The sequence below is a fragment of the Salmo salar genome, chromosome ssa18 (assembly GCF_905237065.1).
Source record: "Salmo salar chromosome ssa18, Ssal_v3.1, whole genome shotgun sequence".
Classification (NCBI taxonomy): domain Eukaryota; kingdom Metazoa; phylum Chordata; class Actinopteri; order Salmoniformes; family Salmonidae; genus Salmo; species Salmo salar.
In genome coordinates, this window is record NC_059459.1 from 41,966,332 (window position 1) to 41,987,735 (window position 21,404).

Genomic DNA, 21,404 nt, shown 5'->3' on the forward strand with positions numbered 1-21,404 from the left:
ATAGGGTGCCATAGGGCCCTGTCCTAAAGTAGTGCACTATATATGAAATAGGGTGCTATTTGGGACACTACCCGACACACTGCTGGTGGACAGGAAGGAAGTGGACAATACTTATATGCAAAACAGGCTTTTAAAAGGAGCCTTTGATCACTGCTGATCAACGTGATATTAATAACGCTGTGGAAATCACTTGGTTTCCTGCTCATTGTGAAGGACCTTTTTGTTTTTGTGTGGAGGGACCACTTTTAGGACATCACTCTTCCATCAACAAACCTTTCAGCTTTCTGGTCAGAGCTTTTAGCTCGGTACAGAACATGTTTTTACACACCGTTATGACAGAAATAAATAGGTTTTTACAAGCAAAAGGTTCGTTGACCACAGACCAGACACTTGAAAAAAGACTCCAACTTTAGAATCAGAGAGCTGGTCTGAGACTGGGACATGGGGTTTTCCCTCTGGCTACTGTCATCCTTCTGAGACTGGGACATGGGGTTTTCCCTCTGGCTACTGTCATCCTTCTGAGACTGGGACATGGGGTTTTCCCTCTGGCTACTGTCATCCTTCTGAGACTGGGACATGGGGTTTTCCCTCTGGCTACTGTCATCCTTCTGAGACTGGGACATGGGGTTTTCCCTCTGGCTACTGTCATCCTTCTGAGACTGGGGCATGGAGTTTTCACACTGGCTACTGTCATCCTTCTGAGACTGGGGCATGGATTTTCCCACTGGCCACTGTCATCCTTCTGAGACTGGGGCATAGAGTTTTCCCACTGGATACTGTCATCCTTCTGAGTCTGGGACATGGAGTTTTCCCACTGCCTACTGTCATCCTTCTGAGACTGGGGCATGGAGTTTTCCCACTGGCTACTGTCATTCTTCTGAGACTGGGGCATGGAGTTTTCCCACTGGCTACTGTCATCCTTCTGAGACTGGGGCATGGAGTTTTCCCACTGGCTACTGTCATTCTTTCACCCCAGAACCAGGTCACCTTGAAGTCTGACTCAAGAGAGAGGCTGGTATGAACTCAATCACGCCTTCAGTTCTCTCACACAGCCCTGATTAAAGACTGCATGTCGCAGCAACACTGAGCTGGCAGAGCAGAGCAGAGGAGAGAAGGGCAGGGCAGGGCAGGGCAGAGGAGAGGAGAGGAGAGGAGAGGAGAGGAGAGGAGAGGAGAGGAGAGGAGAGGAGAGGAGAGGAGAGGAGAGGAGAGGAGAGGAGAGCAGGGCAGGGCATGTGGTCCCCACATGAACCTGCTTTTAGGCAGCATCTACAAGGTATATTCCCTATAATCTCTGAAGCTGGAGACTCATATCTCTCTCACTAGCTTTAAGCACCAGCTGTCAGAGCAGCTCACAGATCACTGCACCTGTACATAGCCCATCTATAATTTAGCCCAAACAACTACCTCTTCCCCTACTGTATTTATTTATTTATTTTGCTCCTTTGCACCCCAAATCTACCATTCCAGTATTTTAATTGCTATATTGTATTTACTTCGCCACCATGGACTTTTTTTGCCTTTACCTCCCTTATCTCACCTCATTTGCTCACATTGTATATAGACTTATTTTTCTACTGTATTATTGACTGTATGTTTGTTTTACTCCATGTGTAACTCTGTGTTGTTGTATGTGTCGAACTGCTTTGCTTTATCTTGGCCAGGTCGCAATTGTAAATGAGAACTTGTTCTCAACTGGCCTACCTGGTTAAATAAAGGTGAAAAAAAAAAAGTGCACTACTTTAAACCAGGACCCTATGGCACCCTATTCCCTATATAGCACACTACTTTAGACCAGGACCCTATGGCACCCTATTCCCTATATAGCACACTACTTTAGACCAGGACCCTATGGCACCCTATTCCCTATATAGCACACTACTTTAGACCAGGACCCTATGGCACCCTATTCCCTATATAGTGCACTACTTTAGACCAGGGCCCTATGGCACCCTATTCCCTATATAGCACACTACTTTAGACCAGGGCCCTATGGCACCCTATTCCCTATATACTGCAGGAACAATAGGGCCAATAGGGCAGTGTCATATTATCCTTTACTTTTGAATCTGCATCCATAAGGCCCTGGTCTAAAGTAGTGCACTATATAGGGAATAGGGTTCTATTTCAAATAAAACATACTATTATTAATGGAAGGTACATGGAAACAGAACTGGCTGGATTAAACAGAACAGTACCTCTGTCTCGTAAGGACAGAGAATGAATGGAACAGAACTGGCTGGATTAAACAGAACAGTACCTCTGTCTCATAAGGACAGAGAATGAATGGAACAGAACTGGCTGGATTAAACAGAACAGTACCTCTGTCTCATAAGGACAGAGAATGAATGGAACAGAACTGGCTGGATTAAACAGAACAGTACCTCTGTCTCATAAGGACAGCGAATGTATGGTTGTGGCACCTTGGATACAGAATGAGGGGAGGGTAAACAGCCCATCAAAACACACTGTGGTGGGACGACAAAAACACACACACACACACACACACACACACACACACACACACACACACACACACACACACACACACACACACACACACACACAATCAAAGAGAACCCAGTGGGATGACTGAAAAACACTCACACCCTGGTGGGACAACAGAAACAAACTGAAAATGTTTGTTAATTTGTCAGCCAAACGACAGGTGCATTATTCAGAAGTAGCTAAAGATACAAACACAATGAGTCAGACGAGAAGTTTAACAGAATGAAACAACACTATAACAACCTGCAAACTGCTGACCACCTGAAATACAGAACAAAATACAATACGTCTCTGTCACAAAGCAAAAGGAGAGACCAGGAGTGGAACAGAGAGAAATGGTGTTGTGATGTGCAGGACTGGTGCTACTGCACTGACAAGGCAGATACACAATGATTGACTGTAATGACACGGGCCTTGAGGATACTTCTCCAACGGGCCAAACAACCCAAAGTCAACCACATCTTACACTTCACAACGAGCTGAAGTTAGTCTGACACATTGGGTAGTAACGACTGAGAAGAGCCACACTGACCGTTCCTATCTGGATAGAAGGACCACATGGTAAGGACAGAGACTGAGAAGAACCACACTGACCGTTCCTATCCGGATAGAAGGACCACATGGTAAGGACAGAGACTGAGAAGAGCCCCACTGACCGTTCCTATCCGGATAGAAGGACCACATGGTAAGGACAGAGACTGAGAAGAGCCCCACTGACCGTTCCTATCCGGATAGAAGGACCACATGGTAAGGACAGAGACTGAGAAGAACCACACTGACCGTTCCTATCCGGATAGAAGGACCACATGGTAAGGACAGAGACTGAGAAGAGCCCCACTGACCGTTCCTATCCGGATAGAAGGACCACATGGTAAGGACAGAGACTGAGAAGAACCACACTGACCGTTCCTATCCGGATAGAAGGACCACATGGTAAGGACAGAGACTGAGAAGAGCCCCACTGACCGTTCCTATCTGGATAGAAGGACCACATGGTAAGGACAGAGACTGAGAAGAACCACACTGACCGTTCCTATCCGGATAGAAGGACCACATGGTAAGGACAGAGACTGAGAAGAACCACACTGACCGTTCCTATCCGGATAGAAGGACCACATGGTAAGGACAGAGACTGAGAAGAACCACACTGACCGTTCCTATCCGGATAGAAGGACCACATGGTAAGGACAGAGACTGAGAAGAGCCACAATGTGTTTCTAGGGTCTGTGTAACAGGCTCACAAGGTTTAATACATTTCCAGATATAAACATTATATCAGGTTGAAACAAAAGGTCAGCCAGACTGTCAGGCTTCCTAGTGTTAAATCCAGACTGACATGATTTATAATGTTAACCCCTTAGAGTCTGCGCCCCCGTGGAAATCTAATCAGCATAATAAAATAATCCACAGAAAAATGTGTGAAAGCTGACAGCGCTAGAACACCGTTTGTCAGACCATAAGACCTCCTGAAAAATCAGGTCTTCTCACAAAATCCTCTGTAGCGTCCAAACGGTCTGGCCAACAAACTATTACGACCCCCCATGGAAAGATGGGAGTCTCACGAACACGATGTTGTTTCCCGTTTTGCTCTACGACCCCCTCAAGCCGATCTGCTAACTTCAGTCTGTAGCGTCCTAACAGTGTTAGGCAACACACTAATACGACCCCCACAAGCCGATCTGCTAACTTCAGTCTGTAGCGTCCTAACAGTGTTAGGCAACACACTAATACGACCCCCACAAGCCGATCTGCTAACTTCAGTCTGTAGCGTCCTAACAGTGTTAGGCAACACACTAATACGACCCCCACAAGCCGATCTGCTAACTTCAGTCTGTAGCGTCCTAACAGTGTTAGGCAACACACTAATACGACCCCCACAAGCCGATCTGCTAACTTCAGTCTGTAGCGTCCTAACAGTGTTAGGCAACACACTATACGACCCCCACAAGCCGATCTGCTAACTTCAGTCTGTAGCGTCCTAACAGTGTTAGGCAACACACTAATACGACCCCCACAAGCCGATCTGCTAACTTCAGTCTGTAGCGTCCTAACAGTGTTAGGCAACACACTAATACGACCCCCACAAGCCGATCTGCTAACTTCAGTCTGTAGCGTCCTAACTGTGTTAGGCAACACACTAATACGACCCCCACAAGCCGATCTGCTAACTTCAGTCTGTAGCGTCCTAACAGTGTTAGGCAACACACTAATACGACCCCCACAAGCCGATCTGCTAACTTCAGTCTGTAGTGTCCTAACTGTGTTAGGCAACACACTAATACGACCCCCACAAGCCGATCTGCTAACTTCAGTCTGTAGCGTCCTAACTGTGTTAGGCAACACACTAATACGACCCCTCTGTCCAAAAGAGCCTCTAAAAAACACATACATGTCAGTTGTTTGGCTCTAGGAAGCTGAGGGCCTCACAAGACTCATCTGAAGATACCCCCGGTAAACAGTTGGAATAAAACGAATGGAAGTACATATGGAGACTGTTTAGTGTAGAAAATAAGAGGTTAAATAGAAATATATATGCTGCCTGATCATTCGTATATATATATCTCAGATACAGGACAGGCACTTCAGAACAAACTTCCTTTAGATGTTTGGGAGGGACTATCTGTTATTCAATGTGTTTCTATTGGCTAATAGCAGTAAGGACTATCTGTTATTCAATGTGTTTCTATTGGCTAATAGCAGTAAGGACTATCTGTTATTCCATGTGTTTCTATTGGCTAATAGCAGTAAGGACTATCTGTTATTCCATGTATTTATATTGGCTAATAGCAGTAATCTGTTATTCAATGTGTTTCTATTGGCTAATAGCAGTAAGGTCTATCTGTTATTCCATGTGTTTCTATTGGCTAATAGCAGTAAGGACTATCTGTTATTCAATGTGTTTCTATTGGCCAATAGCAGTAAGGACTATCTGTAATTCAATGTGTTTCTATTGGCTAATAGCAGTAAGGACTATCTATTATTCCATGTGTTTCTATTGGCTAATAGCAGTAAGGACTATCTGTTATTCAATGTGTTTCTATTGGCTAATAGCAGTAAGGACTATCTGTTATTCAATGTGTTTCTATTGGCCAATAGCAGTAAGGACTATCTGTTATTCAATGTGTTTCTATTGGCCAATAGCAGTAATCTGTTATTCAATGTGTTTCTATTGGCTAATAGCAGTAAGGACTATCTGTTATTCAATGTGTTTCTATTGGCTAATAGCAGTAATCTGTTATTCAATGTGTTTCTATTGGCTAATAGCAGTAAGGACTATCTGTTATTCAATGTGTTTCTATTGGCTAATAGCAGTAATCTGTTATTCAATGTGTTTCTATTGGCTAATAGCAGTAAGGACTATCTGTTATTCAATGTGTTTCTATTGGCTAATAGCAGTAATGACTATCTGTTATTCCATGTGTTTCTATTGGCTAATAGCAGTAAGGTCTATCTGTTATTCCATGTGTTTCTATTGGCTAATAGCAGTAAGGTCTATCTGTTATTCCATGTGTTTCTATTGGCTAATAGCAGTAAGGACTATCTGTTATTACATGTGTTTCTATTGGCTAATAGCAGTAAGGTCTATCTGTTATTCCATGTGTTTCTATTGGGTAATAGCAGTAAGGACTATCTGTTATTCAATGTGTTTCTATTGGCCAATAGCAGTAAGGACTATCTGTTATTACATGTGTTTCTATTGGCTAATAGCAGTAAGGACTATCTATTATTCCATGTGTTTCTATTGGCTAATAGCAGTAATGACTATCTGTAATTCAATGTGTTTCTATTGGCTAATAGCAGTAAGGACTATCTGTTATTCAATGTGTTTCTATTGGCTAATAGCAGTAAGGACTATCTATTATTCCATGTGTTTCTATTGGCTAATAGCAGTAATCTGTTATTCAATGTGTTTCTATTGGCTAATAGCAGTAAGGACTATCTGTTATTCCATGTGTTTCTATTGGCTAATAGCAGTAAGGACTATCTGTTATTCAATGTGTTTCTATTGGCTAATAGCAGTAATCTGTTATTCAATGTGTTTCTATTGGCTAATAGCAGTAAGGACTATCTGTTATTCAATGTGTTTCTATTGGCTAATAGCAGTAAGGACGATCTGTTATTCAATGTGTTTCTATTGGCCAATAGCAGTAAGGACTATCTGTTATTCAATGTGTTTCTATTGGCCAATAGCAGTAATCTGTTATTCAATGTGTTTCTATTGGCTAATAGCAGTAAGGACTATCTGTTATTCAATGTGTTTCTATTGGCTAATAGCAGTGAGGACTATCTGTTATTCAAAGTGTTTCTATTGGCCAATAGCAATAAATAGCATATCCCTCCCAGTGTAGTCAAGTTGTATGTTATGGATCTATAGACAGACTGTAGTCTAGTGGTATGATATGATCTATAGACAGACTGTAGTCTAGTGGTATGTTATGGATCTATAGACAGACTGTAGTCTAGTGGTATGTTATGATCTATAGACAGACTGTAGTCTAGTGGTATGTTATGATCTATAGACAGACTGTAGTCTAGTGGTATGTTATGATCTATAGACAGACTGTAGTCTAGTGGTATGTTATGATCTATAGACAGACTGTAGTCTAGTGGTATGTTATGGATCTATAGACAGACTGCAGTCTAGTGGTATGATATGATCTATAGACAGACTGTAGTCTAGTGGTATGTTATGGATCTATAGACAGACTGTAGTCTAGTGGTATGATATGATCTATAGACAGACTGTAGTCTAGTGGTATGTTATGATCTATAGACAGACTGTAGTCTAGTGGTATGTTATGATCTATAGACAGACTGTAGTCTAGTGGTATGTTATGGATCTATAGACAGACTGTAGTCTAGTGGTATGTTATGATCTATAGACAGACTGTAGTCTAGTGGTATGTTATGATCTATAGACAGACAGTGAACATACTGTACATACTGGCACATAGGCAAAGTGGGAGTTTATTGTTATCGTGTCTGTTTTTAATTGGATATACGTGAGCATTTTTTGTAAAACAATTGCTAATTCCACAGATGAACATGTTAAAGTCCTAAAACTGTTTCATACTTCTTTCTCTTCGATCTGACAACTACATCAAAACAGACTCTCGTCTCAAACAAAACCTCCACTGAGACTCAGAACTTCACTTCAAAACCAGACTTAATTCCAGTATTTATTTTCTTTACCAGACACACGTGGGCGATAGTTGGTGAAGGGGAGTGAAGCACCTAAATAAAATACAATAGTTACAAGCAGCAACAAAGTAAAGAGATGAGGACGATCAGAGGAGGACCGTCACTGAGGAGATTATCCAACTGTTAGAAACCCCCAAACAAACCCAGACTCTGTCACTGAGGAGATTATCCAACTGTTATAAACGCCCAAACAAACCCAGACTCTGTCACTGAGGAGATTATCCAACTGTTATAAACGCCCAAACAAACCCAGACTCTGTCACTGAGGAGATTATCCAACTGTTATAAACGCCCAAACAAACCCAGACTCTGTCACTGAGGAGATTATCCAACTGTTATAAACGCCCAAATAAACCCAGACTCTGTCACTGAGGAGATTATCCAACTGTTATAAACACCCAAATAAACCCAGACTCTGTCACTGAGGAGATAATCCAACTGTTATAAACCCCCAAATAAACCCAGACTCTGTCACTGAGGAGATTATCCAACTGTTAGAAACCCCCAAACAAACCCAGATTCTGTCACTGAGGAGATTATCCAACTGTTATAAACCCCCAAACAAACCCAGACTCTCTATCATTCATGCTATTGTTTTACTCATCCGTCCCTCCCTCTTCTGTTTGCAGTGTGGACACCGAGGCCCGTGTGGACTCCCGAGGCCCGTGTGGACACCGAGGCCCGTGTGGACACCGAGGCCCGTGTGGACACCCGAGGCCCGTGTGGACTCCCGAGGCCCGTGTGGACTCCCGAGGCCCGTGTGGACTCCCGAGGCCCGTGTGGACTCCCGAGGCCCGTGTGGACTCCCGAGGCCCGTGTGGACACCGAGGCCCGTGTGGACACCGAGGCCCGTGTGGACTCCTGAGGCCCGTGTGGACTCCTGAGGCCCGTGTGGACTCCCGAGGTCCGTGTGGACACCGAGGCCCGTGTGGTTTCGTGACAGAAATAAAAATACTTCCCTTCCTCACTCCTGATTCAGACTGCCGTTCCTAGGCAACAACGGCACGGCGAGATGTGTGTGTGTGTGTGTACAGCCACCCAGTCCCAATACAGTACTCACTTATTCTGCATCATGTTCATGATGACCCAGTCACCAGGGTAGACATTCTTCCCAATGAGGTCCTTGAACATGATAAATGTTTCCATCAGGAAATCCTACGAGAGAGAGAGAGAGAGAGAGAGAGAGAGAGAGAGAGAGAGAGAGAGAGAGAGAGAGAGAAATTAGCGATGAAGCCTGCGATTCTCAGGCCCAGGAAAAGATCAGAAGAACAATCTGGAATGAACCGTGATGATGGTTAAGGTTATAAACCCAGAGGAAAAGAGAAGCAGGGCATCAGATTGGTTCTGTCAGGTTACGGTGCTTATAGACCGAGAGGTCTGAGTAGGGAGAGGAAAACTGAAAACTAGCTGTCATTGGCAGAGAGGTTTGGAACTCTTTCTTATTGGTCTATTAACTATGTCACCAGGCAGGCCAAAACTCCTTCCCACCAAAACAGGCTGATATTTCAGTTGATCTTTTCAAACAGCTCTTCCACTAAAAGGGCATTATCATTATTTTCACAGTAGCATTCCAACCTCATAGTGCAGAAATATACTGCTCAAAAAAAATAAAGGGAACACTAAAATAACACATCCTAGATCTGAATGAATGAAATAATCTTATTAAATAGTTTTTTCTTTACATAGTTGAATGTGCTGACAACAAAATCACACAAAAATAATCAATGGAAATCCAATTTATCAACCCATGGAGGTCTGGATTTGGAGTCACACTCAAAATGAAAGTGGAAAACCACACTACAGGCTGATCCAACATTGATGTAATGTCCTTAAAACAAGTCAAAATGAGGCTCAGTAGTGTGTGTGGCCTCCACGTGCCTGTATGACCTCCCTACAACGCCTGGGCATGCTCCTGATGAGGTGGCGGATGGTCTCCTGAGGGATCTCCTCCCAGACCTGGACTAAAGCATCGCCAACTGCTGGACAGTCTGTGGTGCAACGTGGCGTTGGTGGATGGAGCGAGACATGATGTCCCAGATGTGCTCAATTGGATTCAGGTCTCGGGAACGGGCGGGCCAGTCCATAGCATCAATGCCTTCCTCTTGCAGGAACTGCTGACACACTCCAGACACATGAGGTCTAGCATTGTCTTGCATTAGGAGGAACCCAGGGCCAACCGCACCAGCATATGGTCTCACAAGGGGTCTGAGGATCTCATCTCGGTACCTAATGGCAGTCAGGCTACCTCTGGCGAGCACATGGAGGGCTGTGCGGCCCCCCAAAGAAATGCCACCCCACACCATGACTGACCCACCGCCAAACCGGTCATGCTGGAGGATGTTGCAGGCAGCAGAACGTTCTCCACGGCGTCTCCAGACTCTGTCCTGTCTGTGACGTGCTCAGTGTGAACCTGCTTTCATCTGTAAAGAGCACAGGGTGCCAGTGAATTTGCCAATCTTGGTATTCTCTGGCAAATGCCAAACGTCCTGCACGGTGTTGGGCTGTAAGCACAACCCCCACCTGTGGACGTCGAGCCCTCATACCACCCTCATGGAGTCTGTTTCTGACCGTTTGAGCAGACACATGCACATTTGTGGCCTGCTGGAGGTCATTTTGCAGGGCTCTGGCAGTGCTCCTCCTGCTCCTCCTTGCACAAATGCGGAGGTAGCGGTCCTGCTGCTGGGTTGTTGCCCTCCTACGGCCTCCTCCACGTCTCCTGATGTACTGGCCTGTCTCCTGGTAGCGCATCCATGCTCTGGACACTACGCTGACAGACACTGCAAACCTTCTTGCCACAGCTTGCATTGATGTGCCATCCTGGATGAGCTGCACTACCTGAGCCACTTGTGTGGGTTGTAGACTCCGTCTCATGCTACCACTAGAGTGAAAGCACCGCCAGCATTCAAAAGTTACCAAAACATCAGCCAGGAAGCATAGGAACTGAGAAGTGGTCTGTGGTCACCGCCTGCAGAACCATTCCTTTATTGGGGGTGTCTTGCTAATTGCATATAATTTCCACCTGTTGTCTATTCCATTTGCACAACAGCATGTGACATTTATTGTCAATCAGTGTTGCTTCCTAATTGGACAGTTTGATTTCACAGAAGTGTGACTGACTTGGAGTTACATTGTGTTGTTTAAGTGTTCCCTTTATTATTTTTTTGAGCAGTGTATATATATAGTGCCTTCGGGAAAGTATTCAGATCCCTTGCCTTTTTCCAAATGTTGTTACGTTACAGCCTTATTCTAAAATGTATTAAATAGTTTTTTTCCCCTCAATCTCATTGTATTTTTCACATGCTCCGAATACAGGTGTAGACCTTACAGTGAAATGCTTACTTACAAGCCCTTAACCAACAATACTTTAAGAAGATAATTAAAAACATTTAAAACCTCTCTTGGGTAGGGGGCAGTATTTTCACGGCCGGATGAAAAACGTACCCAAATTAAACTGCCTTCTACTCGGGCCCAGAAACTAGAATATGCATATTATTAGTCGATTTGGATAGAAAACACTCTGAAGTTTCTAAAACTGTTTGAATGATGTCTGTGAGTATAACAGAACTCATATGGCAGGCAAAAACCTGAGAAAAATCCAACCAGGAAGTGGGAAATCTGAGACTTGTAGTCTTTCAAACCATTGCCTATTGAAACTACAGTGTCTGTGGGGTCTACTTTACACTTCCTAAGGCTTCCACTAGATGTCAACAGTCTTTAGAAAGTTGTTTGAGGCTTCTATGGTGAATTCTGAGGGAATAACAGCCGGTTCAAGCAGTGGACTGTCTGTGGTCATGTAGTTACTTCATACACATTCATGCATGGCTAGCATTTTCTTCTGTAATGAATACGCTATTGTCCGGTTGGAATATTATCGATTATTTATGTTTAAAAACACCCTAAGGATTGATTGTAATCATCGTTTGACATGTTTCTACAAACGGTAATGGAACTTTTGAGCTTTTCGTCTATTGATTTGCGCTCCCGCATCATGCCTTTGGAATAGTGTTCTGGACGCGCCAACAAAACGGAGGTATTTGGACATAAATGATGGACTTAATCGAACAAATGAACAATTCTTGTGGAAGTGGGAGAACTGCGAGTGCATTCCACCGAGGATCAGCAAAGGTAAGGAAAGATTTATAACACTAATTTAGAGTTTTGTTGATGCCATGACTTGGCGGGTAGCTGTATAGCTTGCATTGATGGCTGAGCTCTGTACTCAGAATATTGAACAATGTGCTTTCTCCGTAAAGTTTTTTTGAAATCTGACACAGCGGTTGCATTAAGAAGTAGTGTATCTATAATTCTTCAAATAATTGTTATATATTTTGTCAACGTTTATGATGAGCATTTCTGTAAATTAATGTGCACATTCACCGGGGGTTTTGGTGGGAATACATTTTCTGAACATCACGCGCCAATGTAAAATGCGGTTTTTGGATATAAATATGAACTTTATCGAACAAAACATACATGTATTGTGTAACATGAAGTCCTATGAGTGTCATCTGATGAAGATCGTCAAAGGTTAATGCTTAATTTTAGCTGTATTTCTGTTTTTTGTGACGCCTCTCCTTGCTAGGAAAATGGCTGTGTGGCTTTTCTTGTGTAGGTGGTGTCCTAACATGGTGTAAAATAGTCGTATGTTTGAGAAATTTGAATTATAAGATTTTGGTTGTTTAGAATTTGCCACCCTGCTATATCACTGGCTGTTGGGAGTGTGTCCTGCAGGTGGGACGGTCACGTCCCACATACCCAAGAGAGGTTAACTAAAAAATAGATAAAAAAAATTGAAAATAGAAGTAACAGCAGCAGTAAAATAACAAGCAAGGCTATATACAGGGTGTTACAGTACAGAGTCAATGTGGAGGCTATATACAGGGTGTTACGGTACAGAGTCAATGTGGAGGATATATACAGGGGGTACTGGTACAGAGTCAATGTGGAGGCTATATACAGGGGGTACCGGTACAGAGTCAATGTGGAGGCTATATACAGGGTATTATGGTACAGAGTCAATGTGGAGGATATATACAGGGTGTTACGGTACAGAGTCAATGTGGAGGATATATACAGGGTGTTATGGTACAGAGTCAATGTAGAGGCTATATACAGGGGGTACCGGTACAGAGTCAATGTGGAGGCTATATACAGGGGGTACCGGTACAGAGTCAATGTGGAGGTAATATACAGGGGGTACCGGTACAGAGTCAATGTGGAGTCAATATACAGGGTGATGGGGTACAGAGTCAATGTGGAGGCTATATACAGGGTGTTACGATACAGAGTCAATGTGGAGGCTATATACATGGGGTACCGGTACAGAGTCAATGTGGAGTCAATATACAGGGTGATGGGGTACAGAGTCAATGTGGAGGCTATATACAGGGGGTACCGGTACAGAGTCAATGTGGAGGCTATATACAGGGTGTTACGGTACAGAATCAATGTGGAGGCTATATACAGGGTGTTATGGTACAGAGTCAATGTAGAGGCTATATACAGGGGGTACCGGTACAGAGTCAACGTGGAGGCTATATACAGGGTGTTACGGGTACAGAGTCAACGTGGAGCCTATATACAGGGTGTTACGGTACAGAGTCAATGTGGAGGATATATACAGGGTGTTACGGTACAGAGTCAATGTGGAGGATATATACAGGGTGTTATGGTACAGAGTCAATGTGGAGGCTATATACAGGGTGTTACGATACAGAGTCAATGTGGAGGCTATATACAGGGGGTACCGGTACAGAGTCAATGTGGAGGCTATATACAGGAGGTATCGGTACAGAGTCAATGTGGAGGCTATATACAGGGTGTTACAGTACAGAGTCAATGTGGAGGCTATATACAGGGGGTACCGGTACAGAGTCAATGTGGAGGCTATATACAGGGGGTACCGGTACAGAGTCAATGTGGAGGCTATATACAGGGTGTTACGGTACAGAGTCAATGTGGAGGCTATATACAGAGGGTACTGGTACAGAGTCAATGTGGAGGCTATATACAGGGGGTACCGGTACAGAGTCAATGTGGAGGCTATATACAGGGTGATGGGGTACAGAGTCAATGTGGAGGCTATATACAGGGTGTTACGGTACAGAATCAATGTGGAGGCTATATACAGGGGGGTATCGGTGCAGAATCAATGTGGAGGCTATATACAGGGGGTACCGGTACAGAGTCAATGTGGAGGATATATACAAGGTGTTATGGTACAGAGTCAATGTGGAGGCTATATACAGGGGGTACCGGTACAGAGTCAATGTGGAGGTAATATACAGGGTGTTACGGTACAGAGTCAATGTGGAGGCTTTATACAGGGGCTACCGGTACAGAGTCAATGTGGAGGCTATATACAGGGGTACCGGTACAGAGTCAATGTGGAGGCTATATACAGGGGTACCGGTACAGAGTCAATGTGGAGGCTATATACAGGGTGTTACGGTACAGAGTCAATGTGGAGGCACTATACAGGGTGTTATGGTACAGAGTCAATGTGGAGGCTATTTACAGGGTGTTACGGTACAGAGTCAATGTGGAGGCTATATACAGGGTGTTACGGTACAGAGTCAATGTGGAGGCTATATACAGGGTGTTACGGTACAGAGTCAATGTGCTGGAGTACAGGTTAGTGGAGGTAATTGAGGTAATATGTACATGTAGGTAGAGTTAAAGTGATTATGCATAGATAATAAACAGAGAGTAACAGCACTGTAAAGAGGGGTCTGGGTAGCCCTTTGATTAGCTGTTCAGGAGTCTTATGGCTTGAGGGTAGAAGATGTTTAGAAGCCTCTTGGCTTCTAGTGGTATGAGATGTGGCTGGTTCTGTCTGGTACCAGTCGACCCAGTAGGGATGTGAGATGTTGCTGGTTCTCTGTCTGGTACCAGTCAACCCAGTAGGGATGTGAGATGTGGCTGGTTCTGTCTGGTACCAGTCAACCCAGTAGGGATGTGAGATGTGGCTGGTTCTCTGTCTGGTACCAGTCGACCCAGTAGGGATGTGAGATGTGGCTGGTTCTCTGTCTGGTACCAGTCGACCCAGTAGGGATGTGAGATGTTGCTGGTTCTGTCTGGTACCAGTCGACCCAGTAGGGATGTGAGATGTAGCTGGTTCTGTCTGGTACCAGTCAACCCAGTAGGGATGGGAGATGTGGCTGGTTCTCTGTCTGGTACCAGTCGACCCAGTAGGGATGTGAGATGTGGCTGGTTCTCTGTCTGGTACCAGTCGACCCAGTAGGGATGTGAGATGTTGCTGGTTCTGTCTGGTACCAGTCAACCCAGTAGGGATGTGAGATGTGGCTGGTTCTCTGTCTGGTACCAGTCGACCCAGTAGGGATGTGAGATGTGGCTGGTTCTCTGTCTGGTACCAGTCGACCCAGTAGGAATGTGAGATGTTGCTGGTTCTGTCTGGTACCAGTCAACCCAGTAGGGATGTGAGATGTGGCTGGTTCTCTGTCTGGTACCAGTCGACCCAGTAGGGATGTGAGATGTTGCTGTGGTCCAAGTCACCTTCACTCACTATAAATCTCAGAGAAAGGCCTGTCTTAACGTGATTTCTTGTCGTACCAGGGACTGAAGCAGAGTCCTGGAGACAGGCTCTGTATATTTTGTCACATATTATTACGGGAGCGACGTGGGAGATGAGAAGAAGGTACGGAGAGGTGAAGGTTTATTAGCTGACGGACAGGAACACATAACAAACACAACACGGACAGATAAACAGGGTAATCACAGGGAACACAACCAGGGAACAGACAGATAAACAGGGTAATCACAGGGAACACAACCAGGGAACAGACAGATAAACAGGGTAATCACAGGGAACACAACCAGGGAACAGTCATGTTTTGCAGAGGTGTCAAATACTTATTTCACTCATTAAAATGCAAATCAATTTATAACATTTTTGACATGCATTTTTCTGGATATTTTTGTTGTTATTCTGTCTCTCACTGTTCAAATAAACCTACCATTAAAATTATAGACTGATCATTTCTTTGTCAGTGGGCAAACGTACAAAATCAGCAGGGGATCAAATACTTCCCCCCCCACTGTATATACATCAAATTAAAGTGTGATATTGTGGTATCCCCACTACGATAATGGAGACTGAACAGGTTGACATTGTGATACATGATTCAGATCTAGTAGGATTGTGATAATGATTCAGATCTAGTAGGATTGTGATAATGATTCAGATCTAGTAGGATTGTGATAATGATTCAGATCTAGTAGGATTGTGATACATGATTCAGATCTAGTAGGATTGTGATACATAATTCAGATCTAGTAGGATTGTGATAATGATTCAGATCTAGTAGGATTGTGATACATGATTCAGATCTAGTAGGATTGTGATACATGATTCGGATCTAGTAGGATTGTGATAATGATTCAGATCTAGTAGGATTGTGATAATGATTCAGATCTAGTAGGATTGTGATAATGATTCAGATCTAGTAGGATTGTGATAATGATTCAGATCTAGTAGGATTGTGATACATGATTCAGATCTAGTAGGATTGTGATACATGATTCAGATCTAGTAGGATTGTGATACATAATTCAGATCTAGTAGGATTGTGATACATGATTCAGATCTAGTAGGATTGTGATACATGATTCAGATCTAGTAGGATTGTGATAATGATTCAGATCTAGTAGGATTGTGATAATGATTCAGATCTAGTAGGATTGTGATAATGATTCAGATCTAGTAGGATTGTGATAATGATTCAGATCTAGTAGGATTGTGATACATAATTCAGATCTAGTAGGATTGTGATAATGATTCAGATCTAGTAGGATTGTGATACATGATTCAGATCTAGTAGGATTGTGATAATGATTCAGATCTAGTAGGATTGTGATAATGATTCAGATCTAGTAGGATTGTGATAATGATTCAGATCTAGTAGGATTGTGATAATGATTCAGATCTAGTAGGATTGTGATACATGATTCAGATCTAGTAGGATTGTGATAATGATTCAGATCTAGTAGGATTGTGATAATGATTCAGATCTAGTAGGATTGTGATAATGATTCAGATCTAGTAGGATTGTGATAATGATTCAGATCTAGTAGGATTGTGATAATGATTCAGATCTAGTAGGATTGTGATAATGATTCAGATCTACTAGGATTGTGATAATGATTCAGATCTAGTAGGATTGTGATAATGATTCAGATCTAGTAGGATTGTGATAATGATTCAGATCTAGTAGGATTGTGATAATGATTCAGATCTAGTAGGATTGTGATGCATGATTCAGATCTAGTAGGATTGTGATGCATGATTCAGATCTAGTAGGATTGTGATAATGATTCAGATCTAGTAGGATTGTGATACATAATTCAGATCTAGTAGGATTGTGATACATAATTCAGATCTAGTAGGATTGTGATAATGATTCAGATCTAGTAGGATTGTGATACATGATTCAGATCTAGTAGGATTGTGATAATGATTCAGATCTAGTAGGATTGTGATAATGATTCAGATCTAGTAGGATTGTGATAATGATTCAGATCTAGTAGGATTGTGATAATGATTCAGATCTAGTAGGATTGTGATAATGATTCAGATCTAGTAGGATTGTGATAATGATTCAGATCTACTAGGATTGTGATACATGATTCAGATCTACTAGGATTGTGATATAATAGCGATGGCAGGAGATCTTGACAAGTACAACAGGCTGAATGAGCTTCTTGAATTGGTATGGGCAGGCAGAGAGGCCATACAACTAGCCTCGATTGACATGGACTTTACAAGGGAATGGTCGTTCTCTAGCCTATATTTCTATAACAGAAATGGGAGCTTCACCACAAAGGATAAACATAACAAAACAGTGCAGTCTGATTGGCTGATTGACTAGGTATAGTCAGGAAGTGAGGCGTTGAACTCACCACAACGTCGGTCCTCATCTTGCCGAAGGTGTTGATCAGGTGAGTGTAGTGGTAGTCGTCCATCTGTCTCAGAGTAGCAGTCATGCTGGCCACGAAGCTGCCCTGTACGGGGGGGGGGGGGAGATGGAGAGGGGGGAGATGGAGAGAGAGAGAGAGAGATGGAGAGAGAGAGACGAGTAAGAGAGGGGGAGAGAGATGGAGGGAGAGAGCGAGAGATAGAGAGGGGGAGGGAGAGGAGAGAGAGAGCGAGAGGGGGGAGGGAGAGGAGAGGAGAGGAGAGATGAGAGAGAGAGAGAGCGGGTGGAGAGAGAGGAGAGATGGAGAGCGAGAGAGAGGGAGAGATGGATAGAGAGATACAGAGAGGGGGGAGAGGGAAACATTCAATACACAATACAAAACACATAGTTCATACTGTAATTAGAGTCCAGTAAAAGCAAAAGCTCAATGATTGTTGTTTGTCTTGAGAAGCAGAAGGAGCAGATGGAGCGGAGGAAAATGAGCTCAATTATCAAGTCAGAGTCAAAGCTGGGCTAGCTAATAGCCCTGTTGAGCTGAGACTGGGAGACAGGCCTGGAATGGGTCCTACAGCCAGGCTGGGCTGAGACTGGGAGACAGGCCTGGAATGGGTCCTACAGCCAGGCTGGGCTGAGACTGGGAGACGGGCCTGGAATGGGTCCTACAGCCAGGCTGGGCTGAGACTGGGAGACGGGCCTGGAATGGGTCCCTACAGCCAGGCTGGGCTGAGACTGGGAGACGGGCCTGGAATGGGTCCTACAGCCAGGCTGGGCTGAGACTGGGAGACGGGCCTGGAATGGGTCCTACAGCCAGGCTGGGCTGAGACTGGGAGACGGGCCTGGAATGGGTCCTACAGCCAGGCTGGGCTGAGACTGGGAGACGGGCCTGGAATGGGTCCTACAGCCAGGCTGGGCTGAGACTGGGAGACAGGCCTGGAATGGGTCCTACAGCCAGGCTGGGCTGAGACTGGGAGACAGGCCTGGAATGGGTCCTACAGCCAGGCTGTGCTGAGACTGGGAGACAGGCCTGGAATGGGTCCTACAGCCAGGCTGGGCTGAGACTGGGAGACAGGCCTGGAATGGGTCCTACAGCCAGGCTGGGCTGAGGCTGGGAGGCAGGCCTGGAATGGGTCCTACAGCCAGGCTGGGCTGAGACTGGGAGACAGGCCTGGAATGGGTCCTACAGCCAGGCTGGGCTGAGACTGGGAGGCAGGGAGAGAGGCCCAGCCAGAAGCCTGAGCTGAGACGGGGAGAGAGGCCCAGCCAGAAGCCTGAGCTGAGACAGGGAGAGAGGCCCAGCCAGAAGCCTGAGCTGAGACAGGGAGAGAGGCCCAGCCAGAAGCCTGAGCTGAGACAGGGAGAGAGGCCCAGCCGGTCTCAGACATTGAAGGATAACTGGACTAAGAGAAGAGTTAGAGTAGAGTGTTTGAGATATTGGCACAGTGTGATATAACTGATTGGTGTTGAAGTGTCCGGGAGGGGTCAAGAGAGAGATGGATGGGAGAAAGGATAAAGTGGAGTGGAAAATGAACATCTCTCTCTCTGTCAGTCAACGCTGTGAGAGGTGTGTTTCTATAGAGACCATTCAGGATACAACATAACGGAAGAGGACTTATCAAATACATGAGAAAATACTACACAGAAGAGGAACGGAGGGATGAAGAGTGATTCTGATAGAGGAGTCTGGAACAGCAAGAACAGAAATAGAAGGTGAGAAGAGGAGTGGAGACTACAAGAGGGAAGGGTTATATAGACTACAAGAGGGAAGGGTTATAGAGACTACAAGAGGGAAGGGTTATATAGACTACAAGAGGGAAGGGGTGTGGAGACTACAAGGCTGACTGAAGATGACCTGTGTTACAAGAGGGAAGGGTTATAGAGACTACAAGAGGGAAGGGGTATGGAGACTACAAGGCTGACTGAAGATGACCTGTGTTACAAGAGGGAAGGGTTATAGAGACTACAAGAGGGAAGGGGTGTGGAGACTACAAGAGGGAAGGGTTATAGAGACTACAAGAGGGAAGGGGTGTGGAGACTACAAGGCTGACTGAAGATGTCTTACAAGAGGGAAGGGTTATAGAGACTACAAGAGGGAAGGGGTGTGGAGACTACAAGAGGGAAGGGGTGTGGAGACTACAAGAGGGAAGGGTTATAGAGACTACAAGAGGGAAGGTGTGTGGAGACTACAAGAGGGAAGGGGTGTGGAGACTACAAGGCTGACTGAAGATGTCTTACAAGAGGGAAGGGTTATAGAGACTACAAGAGGGAAGGGTTATAGAGACTACAAGAGGGAAGGGGTGTGGAGACTACAAGAGGGAAGGGTTATAGAGACTACAAGAGGGAAGGGGTGTGGAGACTACAAGGCTGACTGAAGATGTCTTACAAGAGGGAAGGGTTATAGAGACTACAAGAGGGAAGGGTTATAGAGACTACAAGAGGGAAGGGGCGTGGAGACTACAAGAGGGAAGGGTTATAGAGACTACAAGAGGGAAGGGTTATAGAGACTACAAGAGGGAAGGGTTATAGAGACTACAAGAGGGAAGGGGTGTGGAGACTACAAGGCTGACTGAAGATGTCTTACAAGAGGGAAGGGTTATAGAGCCTACAAGAGGGAAGGGGTGTGGAGACTACAACAGGGAAGGGTTATAGAGACTACAAGAGGAAAGAGGAGTGGAGACTACAAGAGGAAAGAGGAGTGGAGACTACAAGGCTGACTGAAGATGTCTTACAAGAGGGAAGGGTTATAGAGACTACAAGAGGGAAGAGGAGTGGAGACTACAAGAGGGAAGGGTTATAGAGACTACAAGGCTGACTGAAGATGTCTCACAAGAGGGACTGCAATGTGTTAGACTGGAGGAGGATTAACAGTCTGAACGACGGTGTTCATGAATAACTACTGTATTATCAACCCATTCATTTGATTGGCTGCACCAACTAACTTACCTGATCTACAACTATACAACGGTAAACCAATACCTAGAAACCAACGTTCAATAATCACAATACATTTGGGAAATTCCACAAGTGTTTTTTCTTAGAGAAGTCCCCCTCCCCTCCCCCTTGTATAAATGCTGACATCTCAAACACAGCTTGAAAAAAGAAAAGTTAAAGGTGAAACTGAATCAACACAATATGCATGAGAAGACATTAGCATGATAAAGTGTTGAGGATAAACGTTCAGACAGACATGATGTTACAGCTGGCTGGAGTGTAGCCTGACCTCAGAGACATGGTCTGTCACCAGTCAACATTTAACCACTTAGTACAGGTCAGAATGAACACACTTCACCTTTCTGGTGACACAAATACATCCTTCATAAATATATTGTTCTCTGAATGAAATACATGCACTACTTTTTTTGTGTGACATGTGTGAATCCCAAATGGCACCCTCCTTCCCTATGTAGTGCACTACTTTTGACCAGAACCCTATGGGACGCCGGTCAAAAGTAGTGCACCGTGTAGGGAATAGGGTGCCACTTGGGACATAATCCAGAATATTAATATTCAGAGATCATAACAGTCAAGAGAGAACATGTCATGAGGCAACTTCAGAGGCAGAGCTTCATTTTAGACATTTTTTATTAGATTTTTTATTTGACCTTTATTTAATTTGGCAAATCACTTAAGAACAAAACCTTATTTTCAATGAGGGCATAGGAACAGTGGGTTAACTGCCTTGTTCAGGGGCAGAACGACAGATTTGTACCTTGTCAGCTCGGGGATTTGATCTATCAACCTTTCGGTTACTAGTCCAACGCT

The 21,404-nt window shown here is 44.4% G+C and overlaps 1 protein-coding gene across 10 annotated transcripts in view; it reads right to left on the bottom strand.

The window, feature by feature from the left end:
* The window catches only part of LOC106613940 (dedicator of cytokinesis protein 1), a 729,054-nt gene that overhangs the window by 315,551 nt on the left and 392,099 nt on the right, over window positions 1-21,404 (bottom strand). For all 10 annotated transcript variants that reach the window (XM_045701156.1, XM_045701154.1, XM_045701151.1 and 7 more), the window contains 2 exons: window positions 17,629-17,730; window positions 8,771-8,865 (listed from right to left, as the gene is read on the bottom strand). In XM_045701156.1, the coding sequence (XP_045557112.1) occupies window positions 8,771-8,865; window positions 17,629-17,730 (197 nt within the window). The remainder of the gene's footprint in view (window positions 1-8,770; window positions 8,866-17,628; window positions 17,731-21,404) is intronic.